Below are 16,579 nucleotides of genomic sequence, written 5' to 3'. Positions count from 1 at the left end.
CTTATAAAGGCTTTCAAGTTAAATACACCAGAACATCGTACTCAAACTTTACTTTAGAGTGAACCTCAATAGGCTTGGTTTTGTAACAAAACCCCCTAACACTATTACACCACTATCTATAAGTTGTGTAACAAATACATATTTAACTAAGAACGCATTGTAATACAAATCGACATCAAACATACTTACACTAACAAACAAGTTCCCCACACACAAAACCTATAGGAACCTTCAAGCTTACGCCTATTAAATGTAGTCACACTCGACTTTTTACCTCTAATCTCTCTATTATCCCATAATATTCCAGACTCACACTTCTTTTTATCAAAAATTCACGAAGCAACATTTAAAGTAAGAGAGACTTTTTTTTTTCTTTTGCAGAGTTGGGTTAAATATGTATGTTTCACCCAAAAAACGGTCTCACACCCAAACTCAATCCTATTTCCTATGTCTTGGCTCATTTCTCCGACAAGAAGGGGCTTTATGTCATGTGCCGCCACTTTAACAAAAGACGGATCAAAATGGATTAAATTTCACGTTCCATGAATCCTCTGAACATTTCCTTAAAAGCTTTTAAACGGCCTCCTCCCAATGATGATGCTACTGCTGCTACTGCTCACATGAATGGCACCAAAGAGCCGCAGCCGGGTAGTCTGTAACTTTTCAGTTAGCTAACATTGATGGTACCTAACCACCCACCTTCTACCTGTGTACAATGGTGATGGTTGATACCTAGAATTGGATGTTGAAAACCGTCAAACTGGAACCTTGCAATGCGACACCGCAATAATGGCTAAGCACTTTTGGCCATTGTTCCGCTAATTGCATTTTAATGTTTAACCATCTAATGGGGCACCTGTGGAAGGAAAATTTGCCCAGGGATACGAAATAGGATGAGGAAGCATCGTGCTTGTTGAATGACTACAACCTTTGGCCAAGCCCGCATGTGTCACTTCACTTTGAAAAGAGAAAACTCCAATAACTGTTTGTTTAACGTCACTTTAATTTCACATTTTGACAAATTTTTTTGCCTTGTTCTACTCTATGGTAGGTTTTGTTTTAAGAACTGGGAACTTAACCTATAACGACTTACGTTGAACTTACACACGTTCATCACCAATATGGGTTGAGAGGATATCGGACATAGGTTGGTCCGTACGCACCCCAAGGATAATTGTTGAATCCGTACCTGTACACCGGATTGTAGGGATAGTATCCTGTTGGATATGTTGGCAAATACGATGGGTAGAAGCGAGGGGCCGGTAAAGCTGGTGTTGCAGCGAGTGGTGGCAGCAAGGAGACTGTTGGTGTGACAATTCCATTATAGGTCCTTGCTACAAACTGATGGCTGTGAGCGGTCACAATCGGTCCAGGACCAAGGATGGGTACAATTCCAGACGGCTTGGCTACGGCACAAGCCACGATTGCGAGAACGATTGAGAGAATCTAGGTATACGAAATTTGAAGCTTTTTTACAACAAAGGATACCGAGGAGTAGATTGAGTGGAGACTTACGTGAGGTAACATTTTAAATAGGAACCAGAGAGTCTGTGCGAATCAATTTGATGCTAGAAGGCAGCAACAACGAGTTGACAACGAATGAAAATGAAAGTATAAACTGTTCCGTTCGTAATCGATAATTTACTTTTATACAAAGTCTAGGATTCCATTTTTGGGATATTTAAATCCGATATGAAGCTATGCTTTTGTGTGTGCTGTTTGTAGGAGGTGGGACATATCCATATGCAGTTGCATAGAAATGAAGTCACGCACCAATCTCTAATGCAATTTTGATTTGATTTTTGCGATGGTGTTGTGTGTGGCATCATTGCGTTTAAGTGCTGCATAACTTTTTTTTTTTTACGAATTCATCAGACAGACTTATAAGTTTGCTGATAGTTTGGAAATATGCGTGCGTGGGTGGTGTTAGAAATATATTAAATATTTATTTTTTTTTTTTTTTTGACGTATAGAGTTCAGTTATGGGCAATTAACCTTGCTTGCAGTGTTGTTGTGCGTATTGGGAAGTCCATTGAATCATGTTCGGCGTTCATTGACAAGAACAGAACTACAAAAGTTGTCATGAATTATGAATGAAATTTTTTTTTTTTTGCGAAATGTTACAATAAGTTTTATGAAACAATAGAATAGGTACTGTTATAATTGTGTGGGTAAAATGAAATCATCATTCTAGTTATAAACAAATGAAATAAGCTGACAAACCTTTACCTTACTAACTTATTGATATAGTTATGCCAAATTTCATTCACAATTCAATTCATGACAGCTTGTATTTCTGTTCTCGACAATTAATTTAAACATATTTTGTTAGTAAGCAAAAACAACAATCATTTAGAATAATAAGCGAATAATGTTTTTTAGGAGGAAATTTATGTAGGTAGGTAGTAGAAATGTTTTTAACACAGTAACTTCTATAAGTATTATTTTTATTCAGTAAACTATCTATCGCAAAAATGTTGTTTTTAGAATCTGTTGAGGCGTGAAAACATAATTTCAAACATTGATGGAAAATTGGGCACAAATTAGAATTAATAAATAATTTAAAACTAAAATCGAAAAAAAACTTTCCAGGAAAAAACTGAAATAAAATCCTTAAAGTTAAAAATAACTTGGGCCATCGACATAATATGAAGTAGGTATTGTATGTGTATGAAAAACAGGGGCGTACACACCATTTGGGGCAAGCGGAGCGGTACCTACCCCGCACAGTGCGTTGATTCAGTGCAATGTATGGAAAAAATTCAAAACAGCCTGATTTTTATGATCTTTTCTTTTAACATTATTTTTTAGTCTCATGGCAAGTAAATAGTGTATAAAAACATTTTTTATTTCGGTTATAAGTTTTTGTCACATAAGTACACTAAGGATTGTTATTTTTATAACTCAAAAAAAGTGCGTTTTTCATACAAATTGTGTTTAAAAAGGCTTGAAACAAACAGTGATAGCGAGCAGGGACGCGGGTGGACGCGGATGAATGATACCTTTTTGAAAAGGTCGTATTTCCCACTTTATAACCTATTAAATTTTTTTAAGAATGCACCTGAATCGAAAATGATGCTCAAGTTTAATAATAAGCTGTTTTTGTGAGAAATAAACCGTTACTTAACCAATTATTAAAACGATCGAAGGCTTTCGAGTGTAAAAAAAAAAAACAATTAAATATATTAAGCTTACTCTTCTAAAGAGTATCCAATTAAAAACCGGATTATTTGGAGCAATTTAACTCCGCGGTGCAGCGCTTCGTAGATCATCACTAAATGACCTACTTTTGACATGATACCTTTAAGAGGTTGTATAGCTTGCTGCAGGTGCATTTTACAAAAAAAAAATTTACAGTTTATCTAGTGTCTGGCTATAATTTTGCATTTTTTCAAAAACCGTTTAAGAAGATCAAATTGTTTTTACTTTTTTCCATTGGTCGCCGCACTGTGCCCCAGAAAAAAATTAGTATGTCAGACGAAAATAAGAAAATTAGAAGGAAAGGGTTCAAAATATATGGAAAGATTTCATCCGGTGACAACATTTTTGACTGTTAAATACATGACTTTTTACCAGTTTTAAATTATTTTGGCAGCAATCTTGGCACGCACACCCTTTTGTTAAAGGTAAGGAATTAATCTATATGTATCTATTAAATTCATTAAAATTGAACTCAGGGTTCAAAAGTTATAGCCAGATTTCTCGCTGTGGCAGCTTTTTAAATGTTAAATATATGACATTTTACCAGTTTTAAATTATTTTGGCAGCCATCATGACACGCAAGCTTTAAAATTATATATCAATGAAGAGATAAATATTTACTCTATCTACTACTATTTTATTCATTAAGATCATAAGCAGGGTTCAAAAGCTATAGCTAGATGAAAAAAAAGTTTTAACAACAAAAATTCGTTTTGAGCAGAAACGACATAAGTTTAGCGGCTTTAAAGTCTTAAAAACCCGCTAAGACTTGAAAAAAAGTTTATATTTTTAAGGTTTTTCAATGCGTCTTTAGCTAGATTATAACTCGGCATACTCTAAATTTGAAGTGTTGTGGAAAAACAGTTTTTTGTTGCTTCTGAAAAGTTAGTGCTCATGGACTTATGCTGTTTCTGAAATAAACGATTCACGTAATCTTGAAGTTCAAAGCACTTTTATGTTAGTTTACTTGTAGATTTTAAGAGCTGGTTCTATAGAAATTAACCCTCTACCGCATACTAACCCATATATGGTTTATCGATTTCATATCGATTTATTCCCGTTATATTGCACCAAATGTCAAAAAGAAAAAACTTTAATAAAACTATGTCTACTTTTGTATAATTAACCGGTTTTTATTATCAGTGAGAGAGTCGTGATTCTGAAATAAACTCATTGTTTCAAGAGCATGTGTAAAGTGCAAATCAGTGAATAAAAGTGTGAACTTTTCAAGTGTTTTTTTATAAGAAATAAGTAAGTTGCATACAATTAAAAATAAGTTTCGTATGAATTTATTATACTTTTATATGTTTACGAAGTTTGGTTTTTGTTTTTTTAATAATTTTTGTCTTTTTTTTTTGCGTTTTTTCCAAAACACCATATATGGGTTATCATGCGTTGGCGACTTACATTAATGATTTTTGTGGGAATTTTTTTTTTTTTTTTGTAAAATTAATTCGAAGACTTTCTATGGAAAAAATAAGTGTGTAAATGGTAAAACTGGTGATGGCTTTCGAAGTGATGACGATCTAGCTTCAGATTCTGGCCCTTTTTAACATCAACAAGCCATCTCCGAGCACTTTTGCAAATCTGTAAAACCTAAAATGTCACAAAAAAGATGATGCCCTTCAGCTTTGGCAGGTGATCAAAGCAGAGATGCAACAAAACAAAGCTGAGGGAGTTATATACAAGTCACGGAAGTCCAGAATCATCTAATCCCGAAACTCCAATTCACTCACAACAACCAAGGGCAAAAGCCGTTGAAATCAGTACTAACTGAAAACATGGACCATATCCCTGAATGGCAAACAAAAACACCAATATGTCAAATTTGGGAACTGAAAACGTATTGTGTACATGTAGAAAATGGAAGGTGTTCTTCTGCAACAATCATAAAAGAAAGAGTTTGAATAAATTCCATGAATAAGGAAAGTCCAATGTAATAAAAACATATTTTACAAAACATACCTTGAATGCATACTAAACCATATATGGGTTATTAATTGTTTGCTGGAAATCGACTTGCTGCATACTAACCCATATATGGTTTATGTTTCTAAAAATGTATATAAATGTAAAAAAATAAAAATTTCTATGTAATACCTTTTTTCAACCCCTAATAAAGCTAAAAAATTGTTAAAAAAATTTTTATTTCATTTCGTTCATAATTCATGCAGTAGAGGGTTAAGAAGAAATGATATTGGGGGAGAGCCGACATTTAGGGCAAAATTTTGTTAAATGAAAAAAAAAAAAATTATTTGACTTTTTTTGGAAAAAATAAGTTTGAATAGTGAGTCTGCGAAGTTTAATCAAAATTGTTAGATATTGGGTTTAAATAGTAAAATTTTTATGGGAGGTACACTTTCTAAACTAGATATAAAAAACAACTTTCAGAATTCCATAAAAATCATCTGTACCAAATTTGAAAAAAATCCGTTCACCCTTTTAGGCTGTGGAAATGTGGTACAGATGGACGCAGAGACGCACGGATGGAATTGCGAGACCCACTTTTTCGGAGTTCTGCATCATCGTAATGGTCGTTTTGATTAAAATCTCAATTTTTTTTTTCTATAGTAAAAATTAGAAAAACATATTTTAAATTAATTATGGTTTAGACCTGCAAGAGCAGTATCTATGCCTTTAAATTTATTTTATATCCAATATATATTTTGAAATTTTATTTTGAAAATCATTGGAGTCGTTATTTTAAAAAATAGGTTATTATAAATATTTTTTTTTAAGTTTTTCAAAAAATAAATATGGAATGTCATATTATTTGACGCATAAAAAAATTCATTTCAAAAAAAATTCACAGCCCTTTAAAAAAAATGCTTTTTAAACAAATTAATTTGAAATATTTTTAAAATTAAATGCACGAATGGGTCGCACGTTTTTTTTTTCTTATGAAAAGTTTCAGATAATATTAAAATCTTTTCATGTAAGGTTGTAAAAATATAAATTCAAACAAAAAAATGCACTTAAATTAAAAAAAAATAATTTAAATTATTATAAAAATAATGTTTTTGAAAAAATGAAAATGTAAAACATACATACATTAAAAAAAAAGTTTTATTTTAAAAATAAAAATTTGCAATGAAAAAATTGTTTTGCAAATAAAAATATTTTGCATTAAAAAAAAAATTATTGCATTTCTGCATTTGAAAAAAAAAAATGTTAATAAAAAATATTAATGTTTATATTTTTTTTGCAATAATTTTTTTACTTTTTTTAAAAAAAGCATTACAAAAATGATTTTTGTATAACCATTTTTCATGTAAAAATTCATTAAAGAATATTTGTAGTTTATTATTATTATTTTTACTGCGTACAACGCACATATGTGTGGATTAGAATCAAAACCCATTTTATCCACTTTCAGAGATTTCGAGTAAATCGAGAAAAACAAAATTAGAAAATCAAAAAATATATGGATTTTGCTATTTTCTACATATTTTGTGGTCTGATATCTTAGCCATAAAATACAATTTGGGATTCAAATTTGGCCCACGTATGCATTTGAATAATAAGAACAAAACCTCATACCTAAGTCATTTTTTTTGAAAAGTGGATATAATGGGTTTTGATTCTGATCCACACATATGTAAATGTACAGACACTAACAGCATTGGCGACTGAGGCGATCGACTGAAAACACAAGACAATAACAAAGAGAGAGAGAGAGATAGATAGATATTTGTAGTTTAATTGTTTGAGAAATTTAACAAAAACTTAAAAAATAATTAAAAATTTGTATTTCAAAAAATTTTTAAAAATTCCAAAAAAAGTAGGCAATTTAACTTAAGAATTTATAGGTTACCTTGTTTTTGTTTTTAGTTGTTGGTAAATTTGGTCTATAGCACATACCTTTAATGAACATTTTCTTCAACTAGGTCAATTTTTTCCTTTAAAATCCCTTTTACAAAATAATAAAACTTTATAATTATTCATGAACTATAGGTACTCTAACGCGTAGAAACCTGTAGCGTTAATGTTAAAATTTGAAAGATAATACTTATTCACTTTCACCATTCACCTGATGCGCCATAGCTAAATTAAATCCATTTACTGCGTTGTTGTTTAAAATAAAAAAAAATATAGGAACCATAAACTTTCCCCAGCACCATTATAAAATTACAACGCGTCTAGATTTACAACATCCTTGTTTTTTTTTTTTAATTTAAGCTTCATGAAAAACGCTCTAGGCCAGTCATTATGTCGGAAAAAACGGCTTAGAAATGCAAAATGAGCGAGGAAGCTAAATTTTGGATATGTTGTAGAGGATGCTTAAAAAAGCTTAACTTGAAGTTTTCGACCAAGATTTCCTATGAGCTTTTTCCGCCATTTTGAAAAAAAGGATAAAATTGGTTTTTTGACAATAACTCGGCTATCTGACGAGATGCGAAAATTTTACAAGGAGCTTTTTTGTAGCTTTTAACGAGTTCTACAATTCATGCATACACATTTTTTGTCTATCATAAACCGTTTTCGAGATATCGATTAAAAAAGTCAAAAATTTAGGACATGCCATTTGTTTTTTGACATTATCTATTTTTTGGTGATGAATATCGAAAAAATTATTAACATAAAATTTGTAGACCTTATTCAGACCTACAATTTCGTACTTTTATTTTTTTTTTTGGACAAAAATTACGACCTCCAGCTGGCCGCAAAGTCGCCAAGCAAACCGCTCGTTCGGTTGTAAAAAAAAAATTATTCATTTTTTTTTTAAATGTTTATATTATTATATCAGTAACACATACATACATACATAAATGTATGTATTTATTTAGTAAATACATAATGAGAAGAAAATGGTAATGGTTTTTTTAACCCCAGTTTTATTAACCCAAATTTTGTAAATACAGTATACCGGCTCTTTGTGTTTGCAATTTGCTTCAATCTCTATATTATTTTATTTATCAAAATTGCAAACCAGTTCCGATCAATCCACTATTACTTTTTCAAAGAATGTGCATCGCGAAAAATTCCGAGACTGACCTTAAACATTTTCTGGCATACGAGCTTGCTCCGTTCCCGTTATCGTTGTTCACCGAAGAAGGAATGAGGAAAGGAACAAAGTCAATACTATACAATGCTTTCGAACCTTTGACAGAAATAGTACAACTTGGTGATAGACATCACCACATAATCGACGGTGGATTCCTTCTCCATAAAGTCGTTTGGGGTCGAATCGAAACATTTGACCTCATATGCAAAAAATACGTCAGATATGTACAACAGAACTTCGGAGAAAATGTAACGATTATATTTGACGGTTATCCGACTGATATGAGACTCTCCGGAACCAAAACTTCGGAAAGAATGCGACGTTCTAGAAAAAACCAATCGCCAGAGTTCATATTTGATGAATCAACTACTCCAAAAGTTAGCCAGGAGAAGTTTCTTGCAAGGGATCAAAACAAAAACAAATTGATACAAATGCTTTCCCGTTATTTTACGAATACCGGAATAAAAGTAGAGCAAGCTTTTGAAGACGCAGATACAATCATTGTGACCACGGCAATTGAAAAAGCGTCAAATCATGACTCAGTGGAAATAGTTGGCGAAGATATCGATCTTCTGGTTTTACTTACTGGACTTGCACAGGATAAAAAAAATATATTTTTCCGCAAACCAGCAAAAGGAAATACGCCATCAAAGCTGTACTCCCAGAGCAGTTTCAAGCACGGTAAGTCAGTTCTTGAGAATATTCTTTTTATTCACGCTTTTAGCGGTTGCGATACGACATCGTCGTTTTACAACATGGGAAAACTTAAATTTATTAACACTCTCGAGAAGCATCCGGAACTAAGGTCATCGATAGAACTATTCAAACAAAAAAAGGTCGATCCGGATGCCTTAACTTGCGCAGGAGAGCAATTCCTAATTGCCCTATATGGCGGTGATAAGCAAGAAAAATCAATAAATATTTTGCGATTCCATCGTTTCGCAAAATCAATGCATATAAATAAAACGAATCACCTAACACTACTCCCACCAACGAGCAGCGCTGTCCGCCAGCACATATTCCGAACATATCTGCAGGTGCAAACCTGGCTCGGGTTTTTTAAAGATCCTCAGGAATGGGGTTGGCGACAAACTAATCACGGACTTGAACCAATTACCAGCACAGCCGAACCCGCACCTCCTGAACTTTTAAAACTTATTTCGTGCAAATGCAAAGGGAATTGTGGGGCTTCTTGTGGGTGTAGGAAAGCAGGAATTAGTTGCTCAGTTATTTGTCTGCATTGTAGTGGGCAATCATGCAATAACGTCACCAGAGTCGACATTTCGTTTGATGACGACGATGACAGAGATGATGATGACTATGCTTCGTACATATCAGCATCATTTCCAATGATTCAACCTATTTCACAAGTTGAGGAGTGTACGGACGACAAAGATCTTCAACCGGGACCATCAAAGCGACAAAAAAAATGAAAAAACGTCCACCCTTCGTTTTCTTGAGTAAAAAAAAAAAAATTCATTTAATAAATTCCCGCTGGAGTTCGTAATTTTTGTCCAAAAAAAAAAATAAAAGCACGAAATTGTAGGTCTGAATAAGGTCTACAAATTTTATGTTAATAATTTTTTCGATATTCACCACCAAAAAATAGATAATGTCAAAAAACAAATGGCATGTCCTAAATTTTTGACTTTTTTAATCGATATCTCGAAAACGGTTCATGATAGACAAAAAATGTGTATGCATGAATTGTAGAACTCGTTAAAAGCTACAAAAAAGCTCCTTGTAAAATTTTCGCATCTCGTCAGATAGCCGAGTTATTGTCAAAAAACCAATTTTATCCTTTTTTTCAAAATGGCGGAAAAAGCTCATAGGAAATCTTGGTCGAAAACTTCAAGTTAAGCTTTTTTAAGCATCCTCTACAACATATCCAAAATTTAGCTTCCTCGCTCATTTTGCATTTCCAAATGTATATAATGACTGGCCTATCCACAAGTGTGTTCACTTAATTTACAATCAATGGGGTCATGCGGTGAGATTTTTGAAAAAGGTACAGAGAAAAGAGAGGAGCACTTCTTGGCTTACGTTAGCTTATAAAGTTTCATCCATAAATCATTTTTTTTTTTTTTTTGTATGTTACATCGAAGCAAGGATAAAAAAGACTTGAAAGTAGATACACTTTTGTGTATTCGCTGTGAATATAAAATGAAAAGAGGGGAGGTATATTCTTTGCATCATACAAAAATATTTTCTGGGTATTCGAGGAAGCAAAAGGAGCATCAAATTTTCGTGGATAATAAATGACAAACCAATGACTTTCAACTATGAAACTTCGATTTTGAGAGAATCAATTTACCAAAATCCTAATCGAACACATTGAAATGACAACGTTTTAGACTCGAGATGTCAGGAGTGTGGTTGTTTTGTGGTTGAGATAAAATATTTTAAGTGCATCATCCTCTTCTGAAGACACTCATCAATTTTATGATTTTCATCAAACACCCTATTCTATTTATATAATTTCTTATAATCATGACACGTACTCAGAATCAGTGTCAGGATTGTGGGGAAATATCATTTACTGAGCCATAACATATTAAAGGAATATAGATTTGATAAAATGATGATCCTTAAAACTGAAATTTAAACTTTATTAAAAAACATTTAAACAATTATTTTTTCGAAGTCAAAAGGTGCTAGAAAGAAAAAAAAATTATTTGCCAAATTCAACGAGTGAGATATCAAAAGATAGGTCTTCATAAGCTCTATTCATAACCAAAAGGTTCTTGAAGGTTTGGTTTCTGATTTGTACCCAAACATTGTTTTTACTTTCATTCTGAGGCAGATATCTGCAAACCAAAGTATTGAAACAAGATTTGGTTCACAGATATATGAGTTCACAGCGAAAAGATCTTTTTTATTTATGCAACAGAAATTATAATTTTTTTTTTTTGGATTTTCGAGAAAAAATGCATTTTAAAAAAATTTCCTCCAAACTCATCGAATGAGATATCAAAAGAAAGGTTTCTTTAAGATCTATTCATATCTGAAAACCAAAAGGTTCCTGAAGTTTTGATTTCTGAGTTATGTGCACTTAAACATATTTTTGTCTAACATTCGGAGGCAGATATCTGAGGACCAAAGCCTTGAAACAAGTTTTGATTTACAGATATAAATTCTCAGTGAAAAGGCCTTTGTATTTAGGTAACAAAAATAACATTTTTTTATTTTCGAGAAAAAATCAAGGCTAACCCCTTGCCGGAAAAAAAACCATTTAAAATTAAATTTTTCTCGGAGTATTCGGAGTGGTTTGAAATTTTGCTTAATGTGTGCACGACTTCGAGATGTTAAAGGTTTTTGTCTAAGCTTTCTTTATTACAAAAAATTAGGAACTTTGAAAACAATAAATATTGTTAATAAGATTTTGTTTTAACTGTACTTTGATTTGTTATTGTAGTTTAGACAAGAACCTTTCGCTATGTAACGTAACGTTAAGTAAAAGAGAAACATATTATCTAAGACTGAATCCACTCCGAATGGTGTCAAAATAAAGTATTATAAGTTTGAAACGATTTTTGAATTCAAACTATCTAGTTGAAAAATAAGTTTGAAAATTTTTAAAAAGTTTGTGGAAAAAAGTATAAAAAACACCTTTGAATGCAAATTTAAGCGTCACTCAATCACATTTTGTAACCACATTTCATCAAAACTGATGTTTGAATCACTTTATGATCTTTGAAGCCCGTCAATATAATGAACAAGTTGAAAGTTTCTCGATCGAAATCGAAACTCTGACTGGGTTATAATTAGTCCACATTACGATGATAGAGAATTCGAAAATGGTAGGTCTCTCTGTCTGTGTGTCGGTCAGTATCTTTGTCCCTCGATCGAACTATAGCATAAGCCATTGAGGCGATTTATACTTCAAACTTCGTAGTTAAGAGTTTTCGACACGAAATAGAAACTTTTTGGAACAAAATTAACGATATTTGCCATTCGTTTTCTTGATTTCTGACTTTCTCCTAAATCGATTCCAATGAAAGTTTTTAGATACAGAAAACATTTAAGTTTAGAGTTAAAATTTCAAAAAATTATAAATAAATGGTTTTTGGACTTTTGGAAAATATTTTAAATTAAGTTTTTAAAAAGTCAATTTTTTGAAAACAGAACGATGAATTTTTTATTATACATATACAGGGTGTCCCAAAAGTTAACAGGGTGACCATTTTTTTTCGACTTTTTTTCAAATGCCCATAACTCACAAAATATATGGCTGCGATTTTTTTTTATTATTTTTCTGATAACTGTCACCACCTACCCTATCTACAGTTTTCGTTTCGACGTTAACTTTTGGGACACCCTCTATATGTTTGAACATTTTTTTATTAAAAACGGCTCTTCAGATTTTTCAAAACAAAAATTCTAAAAATTCTATGGTGCGCCAAAAATTATATGGCATACTTGGTTTTGAGGTCGAAACCACTAAATGAGATGTTTTTGTAGTTTTCAATACAAATTTTACAGTATTTTTAAGTCTTTAATAATTTTCTTATAAAATTAAATTAATAATATGTAATCTGTTTAACTTTTAAAAAAGCTTAAATTTTTAAAGGAACTTAAGGAACTCGCAAAGCATTTTTTTTTTTTTTAATATTCGAGGTCATTGTTATCTACAAAGGATTCTTCAAATAATATCAAATACTTGTTCAGTTAAAACTGTAAAGGTAAAATGATATGGTTCTGGTAAAGTTTTTGAGTTATCTTTTCAACATTTCTATTGCGGCAAATCGCATTTATTTGTTTAAAATTTTCATCGTTGCCAATCGATATAAATCTCTTTATTCGACTTCAGTAATCTAAATGTTCCTTTCGCTATTTAATTGTTTGAAAAACTGCCGTTAAAAAACTCATGTTTCGAGATTACTTGAGCAGTTTGATGTCAAGAGAAGTTCTTAGTAAAAAAAAAAGATAAAAAAAAGAAAAAATTATTAAAAACAACGGCAACACTTACAGTTATGAATGATACCTTTTTCAAAAGCCAGAATTATACACTTGATTCTAATTTTTAAATCAAATTATTGCAATTAATTGTTCTCGAAATAATAAACTTCAAAGTCAAAATTTGGAAAAAAAAAGTAAAATAAAAACACATTAAATACTATTTTAACCAAAACTGTTAATTTAAATATGAAATAAATCAATGAAATAAACTGCCTCAATCAATTTCTTATCAAATACTGAAAACCATATGCTTCTATGCCTTATAATATCCGAGAAAATTTAAAATAAGAAAATTACCTTGTTATCAGATTTTCATTTTCTTAACTATTTTCGCTTATATTCTGAAGAATTCTGAAGAAAATTTGCCTTCACCCAAACTCGCACCCTTCCCAAATCCTATAAAAGTGTGCCCAAGCTGGGGGTTGCAAGGGGGCATACTGCTTGCAAACATTATGTTTATGTAAACACGAAAACAGCTAAAAAAAAATACAAATCTGATAAAAAGTAGTTTTTTAATTTTCAATTTTCTCAAAAACTAGAAGGCATAGAAGAATATAATTTTCAGAATTTGATTACAAATTAATTGAGGCAGTTTATTTTATTGATTTATTTCATATTTGAATTTACAGTCTTGGTTAAAATAGTATTTAATGTGATTTTTTTTTTTTACTTTTTTTTCCCAAATTTTGACTTTGAAGTTGATTATTTCGAGAACAATTAATTGCAATAATTTGATTTAAAAATTAGAATCAAGTGTACAATTCTGGCTTTTGAAAAAGGTATCATTCATAACTGTAAGTGTTGCCGTTGTTTTTTAATAAACATCCTATCCCATAGTAAAAAATTATTGTGTTAAACTCCTCTACAAAATACCGTTATCAATTCTTGTCGCCTAAGAACTTTTGATTTTTATTCCAAATTGTATTATCGATGCTTCCTGCCCACCGTGATTAAAGTAGTTTGTTCAAATTTGGAGTTGAGGTCACTTGAACTTTAAAATTGAATTATATTCAATCGCTCCACTTAAAATAGAAATAATTTAAATAATTTTTATTATTTTTGTTATTTTTTTCTTCGTTAAACTACTTTATCGTTTTCCATAATCGCTCTTTGTCGTGACTATAGTTTACTTCACTATCGTTTACTTGCCGCTCGTTTCGTATTACGCAATAGACCCCCAGGAAATTTATTTTGGACGCCAAAAGTCTAAAAATCTACCATCGTTCCACGGAGTGATATAACACTTTTGATGAACTTACTTATTCCCTTCCAAATCCAATGGAAACCAGGTCCATCTTTCTTTTGAGTGATGAATTAAAACAACCAATTTTTTTAAATATTTAATTTCTTTCATTCGTTTCATTTTTTTTTTCATTTTATTATTTTATAATCAGCTTATTTATTTACTTTTCACTTTCAAATATCAATCGGTTAATCAAATGCTTTACAAATATTTTTTTTTTTATTTAAACTTGTTTATTTTTTTTTTTTTAGTTTTGTTTTATGTTTATCCATTAAAATTGTCTTTTCTTTAATATTTATTATTAACGACTTCCTGTGTAGAAATCAACAAAGTTATTTATTCTTTAAGTATTTTTTTCATTCTAAATCATTTAGTTATTGTATTTACTTTTTTTATTAAGTTTTCTTATTTAAATTATGTGCAAACTTTACACAATTGATTTGCTTATTTAGTGATTTTTTGTTCACTTCACAGTTTTAGTTGTTTTTTAATTTTTTATTTTAATTTTGTTTTATTCAAATTTTTTTTGTTTTTACAATTTTGTTTGTTAATGTTTATGAATTTTTAAATATATATGTATATGTATAATACATACAAGTATATGTATGTATTAATGTAAATAGAAGACATGTCTTTTTTTTTCAATTCAACTTCTACTAATTAAATATTTTAAAGTTTTATTTTTTCTTGTTTTTTATGTAAGCAATTTGTATTTTCTTTTGTTTTAATTTAATTGTATAGCGCGATTTATTGGTTTTAAAAATTTAATTTTTTTTTTTCTGTTTAAAGTGTGTTTTCCATTTAAAGTTTTGCAGTGTTATTGTAGACATCTACAGTTTAATATACTTAGATATATATTTTTTGTTTTTGTTTATTATCAAATATACAATCAATAAAAAAAGTATCTCATTCATAGAGCACAGAATGTTTTTTTTTTGTTTTGTTCATTTGTGTGTGTGTTTTCTTGTATGTTTGGATGTGTGTGTGTTTTATGTAAGTGTGTAATGTCCTGTTAGTTTAAATATGCATATAACTTTTGTTTTTTGTTAATTAAGGAAGATACGCTGATTATTGCTCGTTGCAAACTTTCCAATTTTTTTTTAGTGTTAACTACTTCGGTCCATACGTTTGTGTTTGGTTAGCTTTTGAGATCATTTTTGGTTTATTTTCTTTGTTTAAAATTTCACTCCAAATTGTCAAACGAATGACAAGAAATTTTTTTTTATTTTTCCAAAATTTAAAATGTTTTTTTTTAATCCTGTTTGCCATTTTTAATTTATTTTTTTCTACAAAAATCAAAAGCAATTTAATTTGTTTGTGGTTTATTGATTTTTTTGTTTGGGTTTATTTAAACACTGGCTACGATTTTTTTTTAAAGTTAGTTAAGATTAAGCAATTAGAAAATATAAATTTCTTCTTTTTCTTAGGCTATATGCATTGTTTTTATGTTTAAATGTTAATTTTGTTTTTTATATAATTTAAGGAATATTTATCGATATGTACAAATGTCTATTTTATTTTTTTTTTATGCAAACTGTAGAATTTTTTTTTTCTTTGTTTGTTTTCAATAATATTTTGTCTTTTGAAACGGGTTTTGTTCAGAGAACCATTTTTAGTTGAGTTTTGTTTTTTTTTTTAAGAAAAATCTTCACCAGAATTGAAGAGAATGAGCTTGGATGTTTAGTTACGAGATAGTTTTTTTTTTGGCAAATAAGATTTGTTTGTTTTGAAATAAGAAATTTATATAGGTAGGTATAGATAAAATTAAATGTATAGGAAATACTACTAAAACTATGCAACAAAATTGTATTTTTTTTTTAAATTAGTGGAAGGAAGACATTTTCTTTAAAAAAGAATAAAGACTAATTGAGTAATAAATAATAATTGAGTAGGAATTTATTTAAAAATATGTCATTGTATTCAAAGGAAACAAAAAGTATTAAATTAAATTTTTTTCAAAGTTTGGACGTAGATCAAAATCAATCCTATGACAGATATTTTAAAGTCAGTTAATTTTTTTTTTTAATAAAGTATAGGTAACAAGTAATCATCGGATATTAAAACACACAAGGAACTTACTATAAAATGTACCGAAATGCATTCAAAATCGATTAAATTATACTTTAGATACAGTCTTCACTGGAAAATAGTATTGCTAAGCACCACACAAC

General features: G+C 30.2%; 1 protein-coding gene across 1 annotated transcript; it reads right to left on the bottom strand.

Moving 5' to 3' along the window:
- Positions 1-967: 967 nt before the first annotated feature.
- LOC129912619 (uncharacterized) lies at positions 968-1,612 on the bottom strand. The gene is made up of 2 exons (XM_055990927.1): positions 1,516-1,612; positions 968-1,446 (listed from the first exon to the last, which is right to left on the bottom strand). Exons 1-2 carry the CDS (start codon positions 1,525-1,527, stop codon positions 1,114-1,116), a joined length of 345 nt encoding a protein of 114 aa, XP_055846902.1. The 5' UTR covers positions 1,528-1,612; the 3' UTR covers positions 968-1,113.
- Between the last annotated feature and the right edge of the window lie 14,967 nt (positions 1,613-16,579).

This window comes from Episyrphus balteatus, chromosome 2 (assembly GCF_945859705.1).
Source record: "Episyrphus balteatus chromosome 2, idEpiBalt1.1, whole genome shotgun sequence".
NCBI lineage: Eukaryota > Metazoa > Arthropoda > Insecta > Diptera > Syrphidae > Episyrphus > Episyrphus balteatus.
The sequence above is the reverse complement of the archived record's forward strand: the minus strand, read 5'-3'. Positions and strand labels throughout refer to the sequence as shown.